The 20,007-nt window shown below is 50.2% G+C and overlaps 1 protein-coding gene across 1 annotated transcript in view; it reads left to right on the top strand.

Moving 5' to 3' along the window:
- LOC119843835 (somatomedin-B and thrombospondin type-1 domain-containing protein-like) overlaps nucleotides 1-17,861 on the top strand; it is a 43,255-nt gene extending 25,394 nt beyond the window's left edge. The window contains 3 exon segments of the mRNA XM_043498264.1: nucleotides 1,155-1,245; nucleotides 15,869-16,027; nucleotides 17,166-17,861. Coding sequence (XP_043354199.1) covers nucleotides 1,155-1,245; nucleotides 15,869-16,027; nucleotides 17,166-17,271 — 356 coding nt within the window. The 3' untranslated portion in view covers nucleotides 17,272-17,861.
- Nucleotides 17,862-20,007: the final 2,146 nt, after the last annotated feature.

Genomic DNA, 20,007 nt, shown 5'->3' with positions numbered 1-20,007 from the left:
CACATTTAAAGATTAGGAAAAACTGTTTCACTAGGAGGGTGGTGAAGCACTGGTATGGGTTACCTAGGGAGGTGGTGGAACCTCCATCCTTGGAGGTTTTTAAGGTCTGGCTTGACAAAGCCCTGGCTGGGATGATTTAGTTGGGGTTTGGCCCTGCTTGGAGCAGGGAGTTGGACTAGATGACCTCCTGAGGTCCCTTCCAACCCTGAGATTCTATGATTAAGATTCTGGGCTAAACTGGCCCACGTCGGGCCAAACGCTAGTGCATCTGCAAATTTTGCATTCATGGTTTTCCACCCCTGTTCATCCGTGGGCACAAAGCCGAGAGGCTGCACCTCCAGCTGCAGGTAGGCAGAGGCTCTGCTGCACCCACGGTGATCCTGTGTTTGTATCGTATTGCGGTACATTGACATGGGAATGATCAGGATCTCCCACAAGCAGGAATGTGGCGAAGGTGGCCTCTGTTGGAGACCATCCAGCCTTTGCTTCAGCATCATGCAAAATGCACTCATGGTAAATGGATACATGTTTGAACAGCTTTCATTTTCCTCACCCACCCCTTCGGAATTCCCATCTTTGAGACCAGTTCCTTTTGGCTGATCTGTTGAGAATTGGTCTTTAAACTAGGGCTGGGGCATGTGAGTTAATGGTTGGAGCAGGGATGTTGGAGTCAGGAGAGCTGGGTTCAAGCCCTGACTCTGCCGCTGATTAGCTGTGTGACATTGGGCCAGACTTGAGTTCTCCCCATGCCTCAGTTTTCCCATCTGTAGAATGGGGTTAATGATACTTGGCCACTTTGTAATGTGCTTTGAGATTTGTCATACAGTGTGAGTTGTTAACAGTAACACAAATGGGCCTGATCCAAATTCAGTTGAGGAAGTCTGTGGAAAGACTCCCATTGACATGAGTGAGCTTTGAATCATTCCCAGTATTTGCATTAATATCACAAATTGCAATTAACATTATCCCCTTCCCTCCTGGTCCGGGTCCCTCACTTTCCCAGAGCCTGGGAGCAGGCACCAAGCAGGCCATGCTCCTAATAATTCGCTTTCTGTGCCATCTTAGCTCTGTCTCTGTGATTGAACGCCTGTGCTGGGCATTATTTTCTAACCTTCTGCAATCCCCCGTCCCCACCATCTTTGCTCTTTTGACAGAGGTGGCTAGGATTTTGCCAGATTCCTTTAAAAGGGACTTTAAGGACCCCTGGAGAAGACCTCACATGCTGGTGAAGGAGAAGCAACCAAGGTAGGTGACCTGGAAGTTTTTCAGAACAGGTTAGACAAACACCTGGAAGGGATGGTCTACGTTTGCTTGGTCCTCAGCAGAGGGCCATGGACTAGCTAACCTCTCAAGGTCCCTTCCAACCCTACATTTCTGTGATTTATGCAGCAGGGCTAGGACAGCTCATCTAACCTATCTACATCCTGGATCCCTGCAGACAGGCATAGATCACAGGCGTATGCTCCTAAAGCATTCATTCTTCCCTTCATTCACCTTGGGAGCACCATCCAGCTCCCTTCCATACCAAGGCGGCTGCCATATCTTTATGCCCTTGGCATCCTCACTGTCTGCGTCTTTTCTGCATGTTACTGGAGCAGAAGGGTCTGCCTTGCTAGACAGGGAGCAGATGTCAGCTGCAGTGATGTAATCTGATTAGTCAGGGTCAAGTCTGTTGTTCCCCATTCTCCCCTCCATTGCATTACCACTCTTTAATTAACAGCCCTTCGCTTTTGGCATGATGCATCATTTTCCCAGCAGAGAGGAGTCTTGTAACATATTGGGGCTGGTCATCTTGGCTTCCTGGGGCTTTCCTCTCTACCACCCGCACCAGCCCCGGCCCTATCTAATGGAGCTTGGACTTTTAGTGAAAGATTATATTGAGAGGAGAATTACCTGCTGCTGGATCTGCACCATGCCTGGTTGCCATTGGGGAACACGGACTCCATTGACTTGGCAACATAGAGCAGATTGTCTCTCCCCCCACCTCCGGTTGCAAGTTGATGCATTTACTAAGCTCAGCATTGATTTGCAACTTGCATTGTGGTTTGGGCCACGCTTGGCATAGCTGGCAGGCTGTGCTCACGCAGCCAGCACAAGGAGACCGATCTTCGCTGCATTGCTCCAAAGGGTCCTCTAGGTCTGGCCTGCAGACAGGAGGTCCAGGGAAGAGAGTGTGTAATGCGCTTCCCCAGAGGATCAGCACCACCAGAGGCCTGAGGGGCAGGTGTGCACAGGAGCTCTCAGCCTGGATGGATGGAACTGCTGAAGCTGCCACGAAGGGAAAGAAACCCTGGGGAGTTCTGCTGGAGGATGGGGAGGACAAAACCTGGAAGCCATTTCCTGTGTCAGTCGCTCTTTGGCGTATTTTTCAGTTTCTGTCCGTGACATGGTGACTTAATGCCATATCTAAACAGAGAAGCAATGCTATCTAGGGGTTAGAGCAAAGGAGTAGGAGTCGAAATTCCGGGGCTCTATTCTGGACTCTGCCACTGATTCACCGTGACACTTTGGGCAAGTCCCTTTCCTCACGCGTGCCTCCATTTCCCCATCTGTGTAATGGGGATAGTGTTACTCCCCAGCCTCTCAGCAGTGTGATGAGTTAATTCAGTGTTTGTAAGGTGCTTTGTGATCCTTGGAGGAAAAGCTCTGTAGAAAGGGAATTATGGTGCTTGTGGAGCAGTGCTGACTGTGCCATCCATTGCACTGCTACAGAAATTGTCAGCTTGAGGCTCTTGGAGAAATCCTGGCAGCTCCCCATCTCCTTTCCCTAAATACTGCTCGAGGCATAACTTGTTCTGTTTCATGATCTCCATTAATAATAGGGAGGTGCTGTGGCCTAATGGCAAAATCTCTATATTAGGACTCAGGAGGCCTGTGTCCTACTCCCAGCTCTGCCACTGGACTGCTGTGTGACCTTCGACAAGTCACTTCTGCTCTCTGCCAGAGTTTCCCCATCTGTAAAATCGGGCTAATGATGCTCCTGTGTAGAGTGCTAGATCAGAGTTGTTATTGACAGAGATGCATTTTGTTGGCATTGGAGGTTCAGCCTGGGGAGTTGTTAATATGTTGTGCTTGTAATTATATGACATTCACGTCTGCAAAGCACGGCACATATGTTAGTTAATTCTCCCAGCACCCTGTTATCCTCCTCATCCAGATCGGGAAACCAAGGCACTGCTAAGCGAGTTCACCAAGGCCACACAGGGAGTCTGTGTCCGAGCTGGGAGCAGAAGCCTAGCATCCCTGGCTCCCAGTGCTGTGGTCAGTTCACACTGCCTTGCTGGATACTGAAGAAAAGCCCAGTTATAACAATAGCCCGGCAGAGCCCAGATTATACTCCTGACAGAGCTATTCATAGCTGGGGCCCTGCTCAGGTCCCCTTTTTCCCTTGCTGCTCCTCCAGCTGGTCGGGAGAGAAGAGGCTGTCTGGAATGAATGAATAAAAGCAAACTAGCGGGTCCTTTTTGAATGGCGCTGAGCCCTCAGGGCTGGAAACAGCACAGGGAACAAAAACCCTCTTTATTTACAAATCGCCTCACGTCCAATGACTGTGTTCTCTGCCCCCTCTGTTGCAGAGCTGTAGCGAGGTGTGCTGCCCTCTGCCAGGGAGGGTCTCTCTGGAGCCAGCCTGGGAGACAGATCTGGGAGTCAGAAATGAGGGAACGGCTGGCCAGGGTAGAAGGAAAGCTGGAAACAATTGGGGAAAGCTTTTATGGGGGAAGGGGAGAATGGCTGAGTGGGAATGTGGAGCCCCTGGGGGAGGATCAGGGGAGTTTCTTAGCAGGCGAGAGAAGATCTGATGCCTCATCTATCACTGGGATCTTTTTTGTGACGCACCAGGAAGTGTTTTTGTGTGAAAGACCCTGCAAAACTCAGCTGTAATTGTTTATTGGTTAGAGACAGGCCCAAGTCTCCGGGTTTGGATGTGAACCAGCCAAAAGTTTGGGGTGTTTATAGCCAGGGTTTGGGATCAGCCTGGTATGTAGAAAGGGGCCAGATGCAGGGGCCAGTTCTGGATCTGAACCTCCCCAAAGTTCGTGAGTGTTCCGGTCTCAGGAGAGGTGGGCCTGAAGCAAGGTCTGTTTGGGGGTGATGGACTCAACCCGCACAGAGGTTTATCCCAGTGCAGGGACCTCATACAGCCCTGTTCACGGGCGTTGGGGCAGCTGGGCTGGAAGAAGCTCACAGTCCAGGGAAGAGAAGTTCTTCCCCTTCTTCCTGTTCGCTCTTAGACACTTCTTCTTAGGGTGTCTTTGCTCCAGAGAGATTGGCGGCCAGCCAGGGTTGGCCTGCGGATCCCACCCCCTAAATAAAAACCCTTCCATGGCACCGAAGTGGGTGGTGCCAGCGGCCCCGCCTCAAGCCCCATGTGTGGTATGACTGCTGTGTCCTGGCTTGGGACCCCAGGAGCGCTAGGACTGTGGCTGTCTCCTGGCCACCTGAATTGTTCCTCCTTTGAAGGACCTTAGGTTAGTGTGTGCTGGGTACAGGATGCCGCACGCTCTGGAGAACTTGTGCAGCTTGTTGGAAGTCAGTACAGATGTGTTTCAGTGGGTGCCTCGGTGCTGTGACCCTCGTAACTCCCTGGGCTCTCCTTTGATCTGGTCCAAGGGCAAGGCTAGTGCTGGGAAATGAAAGGGAATCGAGCAGACTTGCCTCCTGGCTAAAGAAACCAACTCCCAGGAGTCCCCTGACAGCGGTGGAAAGATGTGCTGGGTGTCAAGTCCCTTTTCCTGCCAGGGCGGGACTGGCCCTCATGGGATGTTTCCTAGCGTTGGTTCATTTCCAGTTGCGTTCTGATTGCCGGCTGCAGAGGTGTGGAAAGGCAGAAGCTGGGAGAGCCTGGTAGAGTTAAGAATGAAGTTGGACAAGACCCCGCTCCCCACCAAGCGTCGCCCTTCAGCTTGGCTTCTCCTCACCCAGCCCCCTGGCAGCTACAGCAGCCTGTACTGCTAGCTCAACAGGGAGACTCTTCTCTGAGGGGCTCTATGCTGTCTCCTCAGGAATCCAGCTCCAGCCCTGAAGCAAAGCCCTGTCCCTTCAGCCTCGCTGGGCTCTGCCGTACCACAGGCTGCTAGGGACTTTTCTGCACAGACCCTACCAAGCTTGCTTGCCCCTCACTTCTTGTCTTGCTGCCATGGCTACCTTGCTGGCTCTCCTTGGCGGGGAGGGGGCTATGTGTTAAATTCTGACAGCTTGTGGCATATTTGATTAAATCTATAGAATTACCAGCATATCCGGAGCCACCCGTGTTTGGATGCAGGCGAGCCCGTGACTCCCCCACATGTCCTTGTGGGCATTTCCGATGATCACACAATTCCATCAGCCGTGGCATTGAGTGCACAGTGCTGCTACCAGGCTTTGATGCGAGTCTGTCCAGAAACCGCACTTTAATTATGCAAGTGCTAGAATTTGCACTGGCATTCGCCCCTTCAGTCCACACATGGAAACTGTGCCATGTGATCTGTCTGACCAATCAAAACTCAAGAGCGAATAGTGACCAGTCCCAGAGGAGTGTTCGCGATCAATCCAGAGAGCTAAAACAAGATGTGCAAACATTTGTCAAGTGATTTTGGATCTCGAATAGACCATGACCTGCTTGTAAATGTTCCAGGAGAAAGCGATTTAATTTATCTGCTCTGTAAGATTTGCTCATCTGCAAACTGCAACTGACTAGCAGGGCTCTGTGGTAGGGAGAGGAGAGAACTGTAGTAATGGGTGTCCGATCTGGGTGAAGGTGTCTGGGCAGAGTCATGTGGGAGAAGCTAGCTATTACCTGCTGCTACGATATTGCTCCGTTGCGCATTGCAGGATCGGGGCTTATGCTTGGTTCTAATTAGCATGATCCTCTTTTACTTCCAGAAGCACAGGGATCACACACGTAGGAGAAAAAAACATCTAACTAGCGAGACTTATTTGTGTATCTCCGCATTCTCAGTGGTGTTGGCCAATGAATATAGACAGCTGTCTAGTACTGTCGCAGCATGTGAGCTGCAAATGCCCCTTCTGAAGGCCTCTGAAAGGCATGGGTGAGAAACACAGTCACAAACGCATCATGCTGATGAAAAATCGTTGTTACTGATGTTGTTTACATCTGCTGTTAATTAGGAAATGCTGAACTGCTGTTTCGGGACTGAGTTACACACAGTGGGTCTGAAATGCATCATTTGCATGCTAGGGTTCTGACCGTGCCCACGTTGAGCAGGCCATGGCACACGGAAAACAGTCTTGGGGCTAGAGCGGAGTGTCCCAAACCGCATAGACCTGACTTCTGGAGTGCAGGGGTGAGGCGGGCCCTGGGACCCCTGCATTCAAACCAGCTCCAGTGCAGACTGGATCAAGGAGCTGACTTCATGCACCATCTCCACCGAGAATGCAAGGGGACACACCAGACCAGCTCACCATCTGGTGTTAATTGGTTTTGCTTCAGTCAAGCTATGCTGATTTACATCTGGCAAAGAGAGTGGTTTGTTTCAAACTGCTCAACTACTGACAGATGCACCCTGGTGGATTTGCAGGTGAATCCTTTTAATCAAAAGGCTTAAGTTCCTCTTTAGAGCTGGTGTAGTCAGTTTATTGTCTGATGCGCTCTCTTGGGGGACTGTATCTTGCATTGGAAGCGATATGGGCCGGATTATTTTAGTGGGCTTTTTCATCTCTTTTCTTTTATCTATGTCTAGGATTTTCCTAGTTAGCCTCCCCCTTGTAACTGATAAGTCGCAGGGTAGCTGATTAACTAGCTCCCAGGCTGTAAATCCCCTTGTCACAAGCACCGCTGGGCTAGGGCTAGTTGGGTTTGTGAAATGTGTGCAGGGCGAGGGGCAGAGGGCTGGGATCATTACATGAGGGGGGGCTCGACACAGCTTGCAGGGATCTGATTGGCGAGAAGTGCTCAGAAGGGTTTCAGGTTTCAGAGTAGCAGCCCTGTTAGTCTGTATTCGCAAAAAGAAAAGGAGTACCAGTGGCACCTTAGAGACTAACAAATTTATTAGAGCATAAGCTTTCGTGAGCTACAGCTCACTTCATCGGATGCATTTGGTGGAAAAAACAGAGGAGAGATTTATATACACACACACAGAGAACATGAAACAATGGGTTTATCATACACAACCTTTCATGGTGACAAGCAAGGTAGGCTAATTCCAGCAGTTAACAAGAATATCAGAGGAACAGTGGGGGGTGGGGTGGGAGGGAGAAATACCATGGGGAAATAGTTTTACTTTGTGTAATGACTCATCCATTCCCAGTCTCTATTCAAGCCTAAATTAATTGTATCCAGTTTGCAAATTAATTCCAATTCAGCAGTCTCTCATTGGAGTCTGTTTTTGAAGCTTTTTTGTTGAAGTATAGCCACTCTTAGGTCTGTGATCTAGTGACCAGAGAGATTGAAGTGTTCTCCAACTGGTTTTTGAATGTTATAATTCTTGACGTCTGATTTGTGTCCATTCATTCTTTTACGTAGAGACTGTCCAGTTTGGCCAATGTACATGGCAGAGGGGCATTGCTGGCACATGATGGCATATATCACATTGGTAGATGCGCAGGTGAACGAGCCTCTGATAGTGTGGCTGATGTGATTAGGCCCTATGATGGTATCCCCTGAATAGATATGTGGACAGAGTTGGCAACGGGCTTTGTTGCAAGGATAGGTTCCTGGGTTAATGGTTCTGTTGTGTGGTGTGTGGTTGCTGGTGAGTATTTGCTTCAGATTGGGGGGCTGTCTGTAAGCAAGGACTGGTCTGTCTCCCAAGATCTGTGAGAGTGATGGCTCGTCCTTCAGGATAGGTTGTAGATCCTTGATGATGCGTTGGAGAGATTTTAGTTGGGGGCTGAAGGTGATGGCTAGTGGCGTTCTGTTGTTTTCTTTGTTGGGCCTGTCCTGTAGTAGGTGACTTCTGGGTACTCTTCTGGCTCTGTCAATCTGTTTCTTCACTTCAGCAGGTGGGTAGTGTAGTTGTAGGAATGCATGATAGAGATCTTGTAGGTGTTTGTCTCTGTCTGAGGGGTTGGAGCAAATGCGGTTATATCGTAGCGCTTGGCTGTAGACAATGGATCGAGTGGTATGATCTGGATGAAAGCTAGAGGCATGTAGGTAGGAATAGCGGTCAGTAGGTTTCCGATATAGGGTGGTGGTTATGTGACCATCGCTTATTAGCACCGTATTGTCCAGGAAGTGGATCTCTTGTGTGGACTGGTCCAGGCTGAGGTTGATGGTGGGATGGAAATTGTTGAAATCATGGTGGAATTCCTCAAGAGCTTCTTTTCCATGGTTCCAGATGATGAAGATGTCATCAATGTAGCGCAAGTAGAGTAGGGGCATTAGGGGACGAGAGCTGAGGAAGCGTTGTTCTAAGTCAGCCATAAAAATGTTGGCATACTGTGGGGCCATGCGGGTACCCATCGCAGTGCCGCTGATTTGAAGGTATACATTGTCACCAAATGTGAAATAGTTATGGGTCAGGACAAAGTCACAAAGTTCAGCCACCAGGTTAGCCGTGACAGTATCGGGGATACTGTTCCTGACGGCTCGTAGTCCATCTTTGTGTGGAATGTTGGTGTAGAGGGCTTCTACATCCATAGTGGCTAGGATGGTGTTTTTAGGAAGATCACCAATGGACTGTAGTTTCCTCAGGAAATCGGTGGTGTCTCGAAGATAGCTGGGAGTGCTGGTAACGAAGGGCCTGAGGAGGGAGTCTACATAGCCAGACAATCCTGCTGTCAGGGTGCCAATGCCTGAGATGATGGGGCGTCCAGGATTTCCAGGTTTATGGATCTTGGGTAGCAGATAGAATACCCCAGGTCGGGGCTCCAGGGGTGTGTCTGTGCGGATTTGTTCTTGTGCTTTTTCAGGGAGTTTCTTGAGCAAATGCTGTAGTTTCTTTTGGTAACTCTCAGTGGGATCAGAGGGTAATGGCTTGTAGAAAGTGGTGTTGGAGAGCTGCCTAGTAGCCTCTTGTTCATATTCCGACCTATTCATGATGACGACAGCACCTCCTTTGTCAGCCTTTTTGATTATGATGTCAGAGTTGTTTCTGAGGCTGTGGATGGCACTGTGTTCTGCATGGCTGAGGTTATGGGGTAAGCGATGCTGCTTTTCCACAATTTCAGCTCGTGCACGTCGGCGGAAGCAGTCTATGTAGAAATCCAGGCTGCTGTTTCGACCTTCAGGAGGAGTCCACCCAGAATCCTTCTTTTTGTAGTGTTGGCAGGAAGGTCTCTGTGGGTTAATATGTTGGTCAGAGGTGTGTTGGAAATATTCCTTGAGTCTGAGACGTCGAAAATAGGATTCTAGGTCACCACAGAACTGTATCATGTTCGTGGGGGTGGAGGGGCAAAAGGAGAGGCCCCGAGATAGGACAGATTCTTCTGCTGGGCTAAGAGTATAGTTGGATAGATTAACAATATTGCTGGGTGGGTTATGGGAACCATTGTTGTGGCCCCTTGTGGCATATAGTAGTTTAGATAGCTTAGTGTCCTTTTTCTTTTGTAGAGAAGCAAAGTGTGTTTTGTAAATGGCTTGTCTAGTTTTTGTAAGTCCAGCCACGAGGAAGTTTGTGTGGAAGGATTTCAGCGGCACCTGAAGGAGATGGCTGTGCAGCAACCGGTTACATGAACCGAGGGAATGAGAACAGAAGTACGTTCTGCCACCTCTGCATCCTGCCTGGTGTGGGGAGTGGGGCGGGTCTGCACCTACCGAGGAGGCTGCCGGCCTGAAACGAGACACACGTGACCTTTGTGTATCCGGCTGTTTGGAGCCATTTTCCCTTCATTTTCCCTGGGCACCCAAATCCCCATCTCTGCTCTTATTTCATCCTGTCCAGCCTCTTCTTTCCCATGCTAACCAGCCCCGGTCCACCCCCTTTCCACTCTCATGGCCAGGCCTTCTTCCAGCCTCCTCCTGAAGTTTAGAACAAGCCCCCCACTCTCCTGCCACAAACTCTGGCGCATCTCAGTCAGAAGTATGGAAATGGGGGGGAAAGCGTGAGACCAGTACAAGGAAGAGTAGGTGGGCTGAGCTGTGTCGTTACACGAGGGCTGAACCAATCCCAGTGTGCTTACCTGCGGCTGGGAGAATGGGTGGGCAGACGCACTAGCTCTGGTCCAGCTAGTGAGCAGCGTAGCCAGGGGAAGCATGGCCAGTGGCTTGGTCTAGCTGTCCAAGTACAACCCTCCCCTTCCCCCCCCCGCATGTATTCAGGCAGCTAGCCCAAGCCACTGCTTGCCCATGCTCCTCCCAGCTATAGCTCAAGCCGAGCTAGTGTGTGTCCACCCAGGCTGGGCAGCATGTTGCCAGCTGCATGCAGACGTACCCTGAGTGGCAATCCAAACAGGTGCTTGTGTGCCGTCCTAGGAACCGGCCCATAAGGAGGAGGCGTAGAGGCCGTATGGGTGGCTGTCTGCTCCAGCCACAAAGAAGGAACTAGGTCCGGCCATTTTCCAAGGTGGGCCTAGCAGTTCGTCAGGGGGAAGTGTGGTAGTGACTGGGGCGTGGCTTGGAAGGGAGTTGGGGCATTTCTTGGAGGAGTGGCACAGTAGCCCAGGGCCCAGTGTGGTAATGTCAGGGGTGGGAGGGCGCAGGGCAGCGGTGCCTCTTGCGGCTGTTCCGCTCACTGTCTGGCTGCCGAGTTCTCACAGCTCTGTGCCAACTAGCGACTTTGGGCTAATTAAGGGATGCAATCAAAGCTGTAGCTTGGAGCAACAGGGCTGGGAAACAGCAGGACCCTCGTGCACCTCCATCCTTGGCCTTCGCTCCCGTCACACGACCGCTGCAGCAGTTGTCTCACCCACTCTGCGCTACCCTATTGCTCACTGGAACAGTTGCAGTTCCAATACTTCTTAAAGGCGCTCTGTTTCACTTTGGTTTCACCCCAGCGGGAGCTCCCAGAACGGAATTGTTCACACCCCGCAGGTCGCTCTGTGAGCCATGCTTCCAAGCCCAAGAGAACAGAGGTGTTTGCGTTTTGATTGGAGATGTCGGAAGTGGTTTAAATGTGCAAAAACACCCTCGCAACAAAGCTCCTTTGAAATCTGGGGGAAGGCCGTTACATTCAGAATGGTCATTTTTGGGAGCAGTTTTCCAATCCTCGTACAGTGAAAACCACCTTGCTGTCCTCCATGGCTCCGTCCCCGCCATGGGAGCTGTGTTGCTCCACTGTCTCCGTCCTGGAAATTCCCTTGGACGAGTGTTTGAAACCTACAGCGGCAGCAGGCCGGGGCTGCTGCTTTCCCATTCCAGCCAGGCCCAGGCAACGGCAGCTGTCGCTTTTGCCTCCTCACAGGTGTGCGCGTCTCCGATGTTTGTACCCGCAGAATCTCATGGCACTTTCCTTGCAGCCGGGGCCGCGGGTGCACTTTGAAGGGAGGGGGTGCGGGGAGAACACTCCAGGTGCCGACACCCAGCAGCTCTGTGTACATGGATGCCTGGGCTGCCCCTCTGAGCTGAGATGCCATAAATATTTTGCCATCGTTCTGCCCCTCGGCTGTTTCTCTCATTCCCTGCTGTCTGCGTTATGTTACTTTCCTGGTCATCCCCAGCAGCTGAATTTATCGGAGCCTTGATCACCTCTTCACACAGAAGTGCGGAGGCGGGGAACAAAACTCTGAAGGCCCCTTGGAGGAGGAGGAGGAGGAGGCGGCTTGGCAAGCTAACAGCTGTAAAGCAACCAGAATACACTGGCTGACTTAGGGGGATTGCTTCTGATCAGAGCTTCCCCTCCCCCTGCCTTTGGGAAAGCACAGCCCCCCGATATCCCCAGCAGTGCAGGTAGCTTTGCTTTGAAGTGTGTAGCCTCTCTGTCTGCATCCCTTCTTCCCTCCTCTTCAACACGGTGTGGGGGGGTGTGTGTGTGCCAGGGAGCCAGCCTGCAAGGGGTACCTGGAGCAGCTTCTCTAGCTTGTGTCTTTACCTGGGGTCGTTGTACTACCAGGGGAGGAGAAATCTGCGGCAGGGGCATCTGGACAAGAGCATATGGTGGAGGTTCCATTTGCTGTGCAATGTGGGGGTGGGGTCACCTGGCCGGTTGGGCAAGGCCCTGCTGATCAGAATGTGTCCCCCGCTCCTCGGGGGCCGACTGGGATGATTCCCTGCTTGCAGGGGGAGTAGGAAAGTAAGGGGAGCTGGCCGACCTCCCAGCCAGTGCTCCTAAGTCTCCTGCATGCTAGTTTGCCTCTTCCCTGTGGCCCTGCAGCAGGCAGCATGTTCTTTCTGCAAATGGCAGCTGGGCCAGGTAGGTGGGGCGGGGAGGTGGCCAGCATTTTTCATCTGCCACATTTAAAATACCTGGGGTACATTTGGGATTCATAACCCATTGGCTCCCTGCTGTCACCAGCACGCATATCCAGTTTCTTGGGCAGAGGGACCGCTCTGGTCGAGTGCCTCCTCCTTCCATCACTGGCTTCGTCTCCGGGACCGGTGTGAAAAGAAGCCCTCCATTTTCAGCCCTCCATGCCCATTCTGCCCACGCTCTGCGGCTTGTCTTGGCAGCATCTACCTGTGTAGTCCTGACTGCAAGGAAGCCCTGAGTCTCCTATTCAGCATCACTTCCATCAGCTTGTCTGCGCTCCTCAGGCCTGATCTCCGTACTCCTCCTCGGGCTTTGGTGTCCGGCTTTGTCCAGAAACCCCTCTACTGCTTGTGGGCATGTCCGGTTCTCACATCCATCTCTAGCCACTTATCCTGGGCTGATCAACACGGGACAATTAGGTCGGCTTAACTACATCACTCGGGGCTGTGAAAAAGAATTCTTCCGTCAGCTAAGCTGCTGCCTCTCGGGGAGGTGGATTTACTACAGGGACGGAAGAACCCCTCCTGTTGCTGCGGTGAGTGTTTACGCTACAGCGGCCACGTTGCTGTACCCTCAGAGACAGAGAACCAGGCACAAAGCACTATGTGTCTTGGACGGTGGCCCCTGTCCTAGGAACGCCGCTTCCCTCACCATGCGGCATGCACTGGGAGGCTGACATATCTCTCTCCCTGCCTGGACAATGTGAAGCGTTATTGACAGCCATGATACCATCGAGAGCAAAACTCATCCTGCTGCCTGCCCAGGGCAGGGGATCAGACTTCTGCCTTGACGTCCCATTGGGGAATGAGGGATGAGCAGCATCCAGATCCCATCCGGGCTCTCTTGTCCCCTGAACAGAACATTTGGGGCCCTCCCCAGGCCCTCTGAGACCATTCTCGTGGGGCAAAGACTGGCCTTTACTCCCGTTTCCCTCCCTCAAACCAGGAATCGGGTGTCTGCCCAGCCTAAAGGGGCACGTTCCCACTCTGAACTTTGCTTGGGAGTTACGAGCCGTGCGGTAAATATAAACCCTAAATTGCATCTCCAAAGGCAGCAGCTGGAGGTGGGAGAGGAGCGAGTTGTGTGGATGAGTCTGAAGGATCTGAATGGCGCAGCAGGGGGCAGGCTGCACTTCTCAGGCCCTGGAAGGCTGCAGGTCGAACCCACCCCTCCCTCCATGGGACGCAGGCGCTGCGGAAGGTGGGAGTGTGCCTGGCTACTGGGTCCGCCAGCAGCGTGGCAGCCTTGGAGAGCTCTGCCTGGGAATCGTGAGTAAACAGGCAACCACAAAAGCCGATGGAACCCAAGTAAGAGGCTGTGGATTATGAATCCCAGGGGGAGGGATGAATCTCTAATAGTTGTCTCCCACTGCCCGCCCCTAAGCAGATCTCTGCTGAAGCAGTTACTTATAGAGACAGTAGCTAAACGAGGGCATCTCTCTAGACCCATTTTACATAAGGAAACTCTGCCTTGTAGGGACTTTAGGCAACATTTGTGTTTCCCCAATTCAGGGGTTGCTTTGGCCTAGGGCACAGGTTTAGATCAACTGTTCAGCTGTTCTGGGGATGACTGTACCTGGTCATCCGTCCTTGGCATGGCACTGAAAGTGGCAATGGGTTGGCCGTGCCCCACTGCAATGCCATCTCATCGCCAGCAGAGGGGAGCTGGCAATTTCAGCATCTCCTTATAGTAATTTGGCATCCTAGGCATGACTGCGGGATGTCTGACTAGGGAAGCTCATGCCAGCTACAATCCCAGGGCAGAACCTCTATAGAATCCAGTTGTCTTTGCTCAGGAGCGGGCTGGGTCTGGGCAGCAGCCAGGATCCACTCTGTGACGGGTTGGATCACAGAAACCCTCTTGGGGCTACCAACTGATGTGCCAAGACTACTTCTGCCCCTGCCTTCCCTGCCAGCCTGGGACTCCAGAACCCTGCCTGGGTGTGCCAGACACGCTTGCCGGCTACAAACCCAGGCCCAAGTCTGAACCACGTCCCCTAATGGCTGCAGGCTTAATTGAAAGTGGCTTAAGAAGTGTTCCTGTCTTTAACACTCAGATGCCCAACTCCCAGCAGGGTCCAAATCCCAAATAAATCTGTTTTATCCTGTATAAAGCTTATACAAGGTAAACTCATAAATTGTTCACCCTCTATAATACTGATAGCGAGAGATGCACAGCTGTTTGCCTCCCCAGATATTAATACATACTCTGGGTTAAATAATAAGTAAAAAGTGATTTTTATTAAATACAGAAAGTAGGATTTAAGTCGTTCCAAGTAGTAACAGACTGAGTTAAGTGAATTACCAAGCAAAATAAAACAAAACGTGCCAGCCTATGCCTAATACAGTAAGAAAACTGAATCCAGATAAAACCTCACCCTCAGATGTTTCAATAAGCTTCTATCACCGACTGGACGCCTTCCTAGTCTGGGCCCACTCCTTTCCCCTGGTACAGCGCTTGTTCCAGCTCAGGTGGTAGCTAGGGGATTTCTCATGATTGCAGCTCCCTTTGTTCTGATCCACCCCCTTATATAGCTTTGGCACAAGGTGGGAATCTTTTGTCTCTCTGGGTCCCCCCCTTCTAAAAGCACCAGGTTTAAGATGGATTTCAGTACCAGGTGACATGGTCACATGTCCTGTGAGACGCCCAAGCCTTCATTCCTCCCAGCCTGACTCACAGGAAGGCCTGCAAGCAAACAAAGCCATCCACGGTCAATTGTCCTGGCTGATGGGAGCCATCAAGATTTCAAACCACCATGAATGGTCCACACTTTGCATAAAGTACAATAGGCCCTCAGAAAGAAAAGGAGTACTTGTGGCACCTTAGAGACTAACAAACTTATTTGAGCATAAGCTTTCGTGAGCTACAGCTCACTTCATTGGATGCATTAGGCCCTCAGAGTTTATATTTCATATTTCTAAGTTTCAGATACAAGAACGATCCATCCATCCATCCATACATACATACGTACAAATAGAATGACCACACTCCGTAGATTATAAACTTTGTAATGATACCTTACAAGAGACTTTTTGCATGAAGCATATTCCAGTTACATTATATTCACACTCATTAACATATTTTCATAAAATTATATAGAGTGCAACGTCACACACTCCTCTGAGCAATGGGAGAGGCGGCCAGGTGTGATTCATCTAGGGTTGAACTTGAGATCCTTTGGCAGGGATCTGTGGTGAGGTTCAGAGGTGGCAGTAGGATTTAGGTGACCATCCTGCCTCGGGATTTCTCATTCAGTGGCAAGGCTGCCACCAGGTTGCTTTCAGCATCAAGTTGTTGCTAGTCGAGGATTTGTGTGAGAACCTCTTGGAGTCAGTGCCCATAGAGTACTGATCCTAGTTGGGTTATTCAAGCAGCTGGTTTAAAGTCTGGGGATTTCAGGAATGTCCTCTAGGGATAGGAAAGTGTGCACTGGGCCTGTCGTTGGTACGCTGGGTCTCTAGGGAAATGGTTAGCAAATGCAAACCTCTCTTCTCACCACAGGCCACCCCTGCCCCTGTGGGAACAGAAACCCATTGCAGAGGGGTGTTGGCATCCTGGCTAATTCTCTCCCTCTCCCTTTCCAGTTACTGCGTCTATTTCCGCCTTAAGCAGGTGGGAGCTGCCTGCCGCCTGCACTTGTGGAGCAGCCAGCTGATGAGAGAGAGGCGCGTCTGCGTGGAGTGCCGGCCGGACGCTATGGGCAGCGGGGCCCGATGCCAGGGGGATGGGCTGGAGGGAGCCAGGTAAGTGGCTGAGGAGGGATGATCAGGGCTGTTACCCAGCCAGCTCAGCCCAAGGGACTGTCAGTGTCACAGAGGAGGAATTTTGTCCTTACTTGGTTTCTCTCCTGCCCCACTTTGTGTCCAGCTGGGAAGCCCCCAATCGCAAACCGCCTTCGGGGAGAGTGATCAGACACAACATCCCCCATGTCCTGCACCTGCCCCAGTCCTGCCCACTGGGTTTGGGTCATGGTAGACTCCGTGGTAGACAGCTGCACTGTCCCAGCAAAGGGGTGGCATGTGCTCCCTGCATGCCCCAGCTCCTCCTACCAGGGCTTGTGCCCGAGCCACGCACAAAGGATGGGCCGCTGGCGGGAGGCAGGATACACAGGCAGAGGGAAGGCTTGTGAAGTGAGGAGGGATCCCCTGGAGGCAGGGCAGTGCTATGCAGGGCCTGGGAGACTAGGACAAGAAACGAAGCTGGAAAGCAGCGGGGAGCCAGTGGGGCATTTGAAGAGAGGGACAACAACGTAGACTGAGTAGCATGCAAGGGCTGTGCTGCTCTCAGCAGCCCAGGGCATAGGGTTGGGGGTCTTCAAAGACCTTCCCTACAGAGAACTGAGGCAGTGCTCCCCCCAGCCAAGTAGGGCTGAATGCAGCTTGTGTCTCCTGGAGCCTGTCCATTCCGCTCCGTGCCCCAGGGTTTTGATAGCTGGAATCCCAGCGGCAGTTCTGGCCTATGTTGTGCTGTGTGGGAATCAGTGTTGCCCACTCTTGCAGTTTAATCATGAGTCTTCTGCTATCTGGTGGTTTCCTCAAAACCTGGAATCATGTGATCACACAAGACTCCCGGCTTTCATCCAGGAAAATACGCTTCGGGGCTTCATTTTTGCAGAGAAAAGCCTGAAAATGTGACTTCTAAACGCACTTGAAAACAAGAAGGCAAATTAAAAAGAACCCTAGACTTATTTATTTTTACAATCTTATTCTTTTTAAGCCACTGATTTTGGGGGTGGGGGGCTGGCTCATGGTTTTTGAACACCTGGGGTTGGCAATGCTGGGAACTCCACTCACGGGCTCCCCTTGCTCATGGAGCTGTGGTGGATTCTGTGAGATGGAAGATTAACCCCGTTCCGCTCCTTGGCTGTGCTTCCAATTACAGGACCTTCTGGACTGCTACCTCCATCGCTGGGTGCCAGGGCTCGTGGATCCAGGAGTCTCTGCAAGAGAACTGTGTGTGTCCTCTGCTCTCGCTCATCTTTGTGTAACCCTCTGTCGACCTGGGTCATGAACTTTCAAGGGGAAGGGGAGAGTGACAGATTGAAGCTGATGACCCAGCTATTTCTGGCTATCGCTAGAAAACGGGCAGAAGAAGTGAAGGGTAAACCTCCTCTGAATGAAATTCTTGCTACACGTTTTACCTCGTATCACTTTCATTAGAAACTCACTTCCTATGAAATTACATTTTTGGCCACATAACTATGTATTGTTTCAAAGCACAAGACTGTCTTCATTCTTTTGAACTTTATATTGCTGAAACCTTGCTACCTACCTCCAGCACTGCAGCTACAATGGAAGACCACTCTTCTTCTGTGTTTTCCATTATTTTGCAGATTTTAACAGAAGAAAAATGCAATAACCCTATTTAAAAAAAATAATTTAAAACGCGACAAACTTGCTAGAACCCCAGCACCAAAGTTAATGATGGATGAACATTGGAATGAGGCCAAATCTGAGATAGGAAGTGATGTCATGGTTATTTGAGATGGCATGGGAATGATGTCATAATTAGCTGTGGAAATGTTTCCAAAAAAACAGAGTCCTTGGACTGCTTTTTGAGAAGAATGTGTGAAGGAAATAAGAACATTTAAGATTGGCCAAGGTCTTAAAAGATGCCTCTGTGCTTCCAAGCTTTTAAAGGTGATTGTGTTGCTCTTCTCTTGATACTTGGGTGAATCAAACAGGATGGTGTATTACATGTCCTTTAGTCTCCTCAAGATTAGAGTAAAGGCATTGAAAAATCTGCACTTCTGTCTTGGGAAAAGTCCAGAACATAGTATAAGAGTTTTTCTCCACCTGATATTTGTAATGCTTTAACATGAGTGATATCATATATCTAAATATAGATGAGATATCTCTTCCAGTAAGATATCTCAGCCACATCTCCTACTTGCACCCCATTTTTCAGCTGACAATAACATACAGTTCAGGACCTACAAACTTTCTACTTATTGAATCAAGTTAGACCTAAGTGCTCTTTGGTCTTGAGTTTTCTGAAGCCTTTGGACTCACCACCCCTGAGTCTGAGGACTTTAAAAGCAAGAGGAAAATGGTTAATGGAGGATTCCAGTTGCTGCTTTTTTAATGGTGGATCATTATGTCCCAGAGCCCTGGGGACTTTGGAATAACTACAACTGAGAACTGCCTTGGCTTAAGGTCTGGAAAAACAGTCTAGGATATTTTTGGTTTCTAGGTTTTATGTGATCATGTGGTGACATACAGAATCCTGGGGTACTCTCCCAGATCAAACCATAGTTGACTTTCCCCCTTCTAAGCCATGCTTCCTTGGGCCTCTTCCTGACATGGTTCCCTCCACTCTGGGCTTCTCCCATGGCACCGTTATTCCCCAGGACATGCTGTGCTTGCTCCTTCCAAAAGAACTGAAAGTCCAAAAGGTGGCTTTTTGCAAATTACATTTAACATGTTTTATTTTTCAATTAATAACTTATCTCCTAGCTGGGAAGAGGCCAGACAATCTGAAGCCGGAAGACCGACCATTATTCAGAGAGAATTAATTTATTAAACGAATTATTAGCTGCACCATAGTTTATCCATAGAAACAGTCGGCCTTTTACGACCTCTGGCTTTACAGATATGCTGCTTTTGGCTTGGCCTGATTCTGTGTGATGCTGGGCACCCATAACTCTTATTAATATCACAGGATTGGACTCTACAGGGCCCATCCTGTGCTTACTGAAGTCATTATCAAGGCTTCAGGGGGCTTTGGAACAGGCCCCGTGTATACTCCTTTGCTGTCCCTTCACTGCATCCGTTCCACGTCCGATAAAATGATCAGATCTCCACTAGTTTTTTGGTGTAACAGAAATAATACTATTGCAGTGGAATATTATGCAAGTATCAGTGGTTCCTGCTTTAACAATGTGTGCCTTGGCTTTGCCTTGCTATTTATGTAGCAGTGAGACGGTTGCCTGATGGCAATGTTCCCTTTGTCTGTCCACTGATGTTCTCGCTTCAGTATCTTCTGGTCCATTTGAGTTAATGGCTCCTATATCCTCCTCTATATTGTCTGTGTCCAATTCGGGGGGGGCAATGTTCTCCTTTTTCTAATGGAGTTGTGTATGCAGGTCAAATGCGTTCTCGTGAATTCAGATTCAAATCTCGGGTAAAACAAAACAAACCAACCTAGACAGCACGTATGTATGTGCTTCCAACCTGCCCGTGGGCTCCTTCACGGGTCCTTCATAGGAGCTCAGTATATGCTCCAACTATCAAGCCACCCCCCTGCCCCTCCCTCCTGCCTCCGTGTCATGGCACGACAGAAACTGAATCTTCATGGATGTTATTCATAGGCAGAGATTTTTTTTTCAATGGGGCCGAACGGCATTAGACACAAATCTCCTGTTGACGTTCAGTGGAAGTTGGGCTCCTAACTCCCTTAGCTCCTTTGAAATCCCCAGCTATAGATGTTCAGGACAAAGGGAAGATTATGATCCAACCTCCTGCCTTATAAACAATCTCTACCAAATATCCAATTTTTTTAAGCACTGACCACTAGACTCCTTATACTTCCAGGTTTCAGAGTAGCAGCTGTGTTAGTTGGTAGCCACAAAAAGAAAAGGAGTATTTGTGGCACCTTGAGACTAACAAATTTATTTGAGCATAAGCTCAAAGGTGCCACAAGTACTCCTTTTCTTTTTGCTTATACCTGCCTTTTCCTGTTGCTCTAAGGTCCACTGAGATCCATATAGCACAAGAGCTTGTCA

Source organism: Dermochelys coriacea, chromosome 15 (assembly GCF_009764565.3).
Source record: "Dermochelys coriacea isolate rDerCor1 chromosome 15, rDerCor1.pri.v4, whole genome shotgun sequence".
NCBI classification, from domain to species: Eukaryota; Metazoa; Chordata; order Testudines; family Dermochelyidae; genus Dermochelys; species Dermochelys coriacea.
This window is presented reverse-complemented; position numbering and strand designations above follow the sequence as displayed.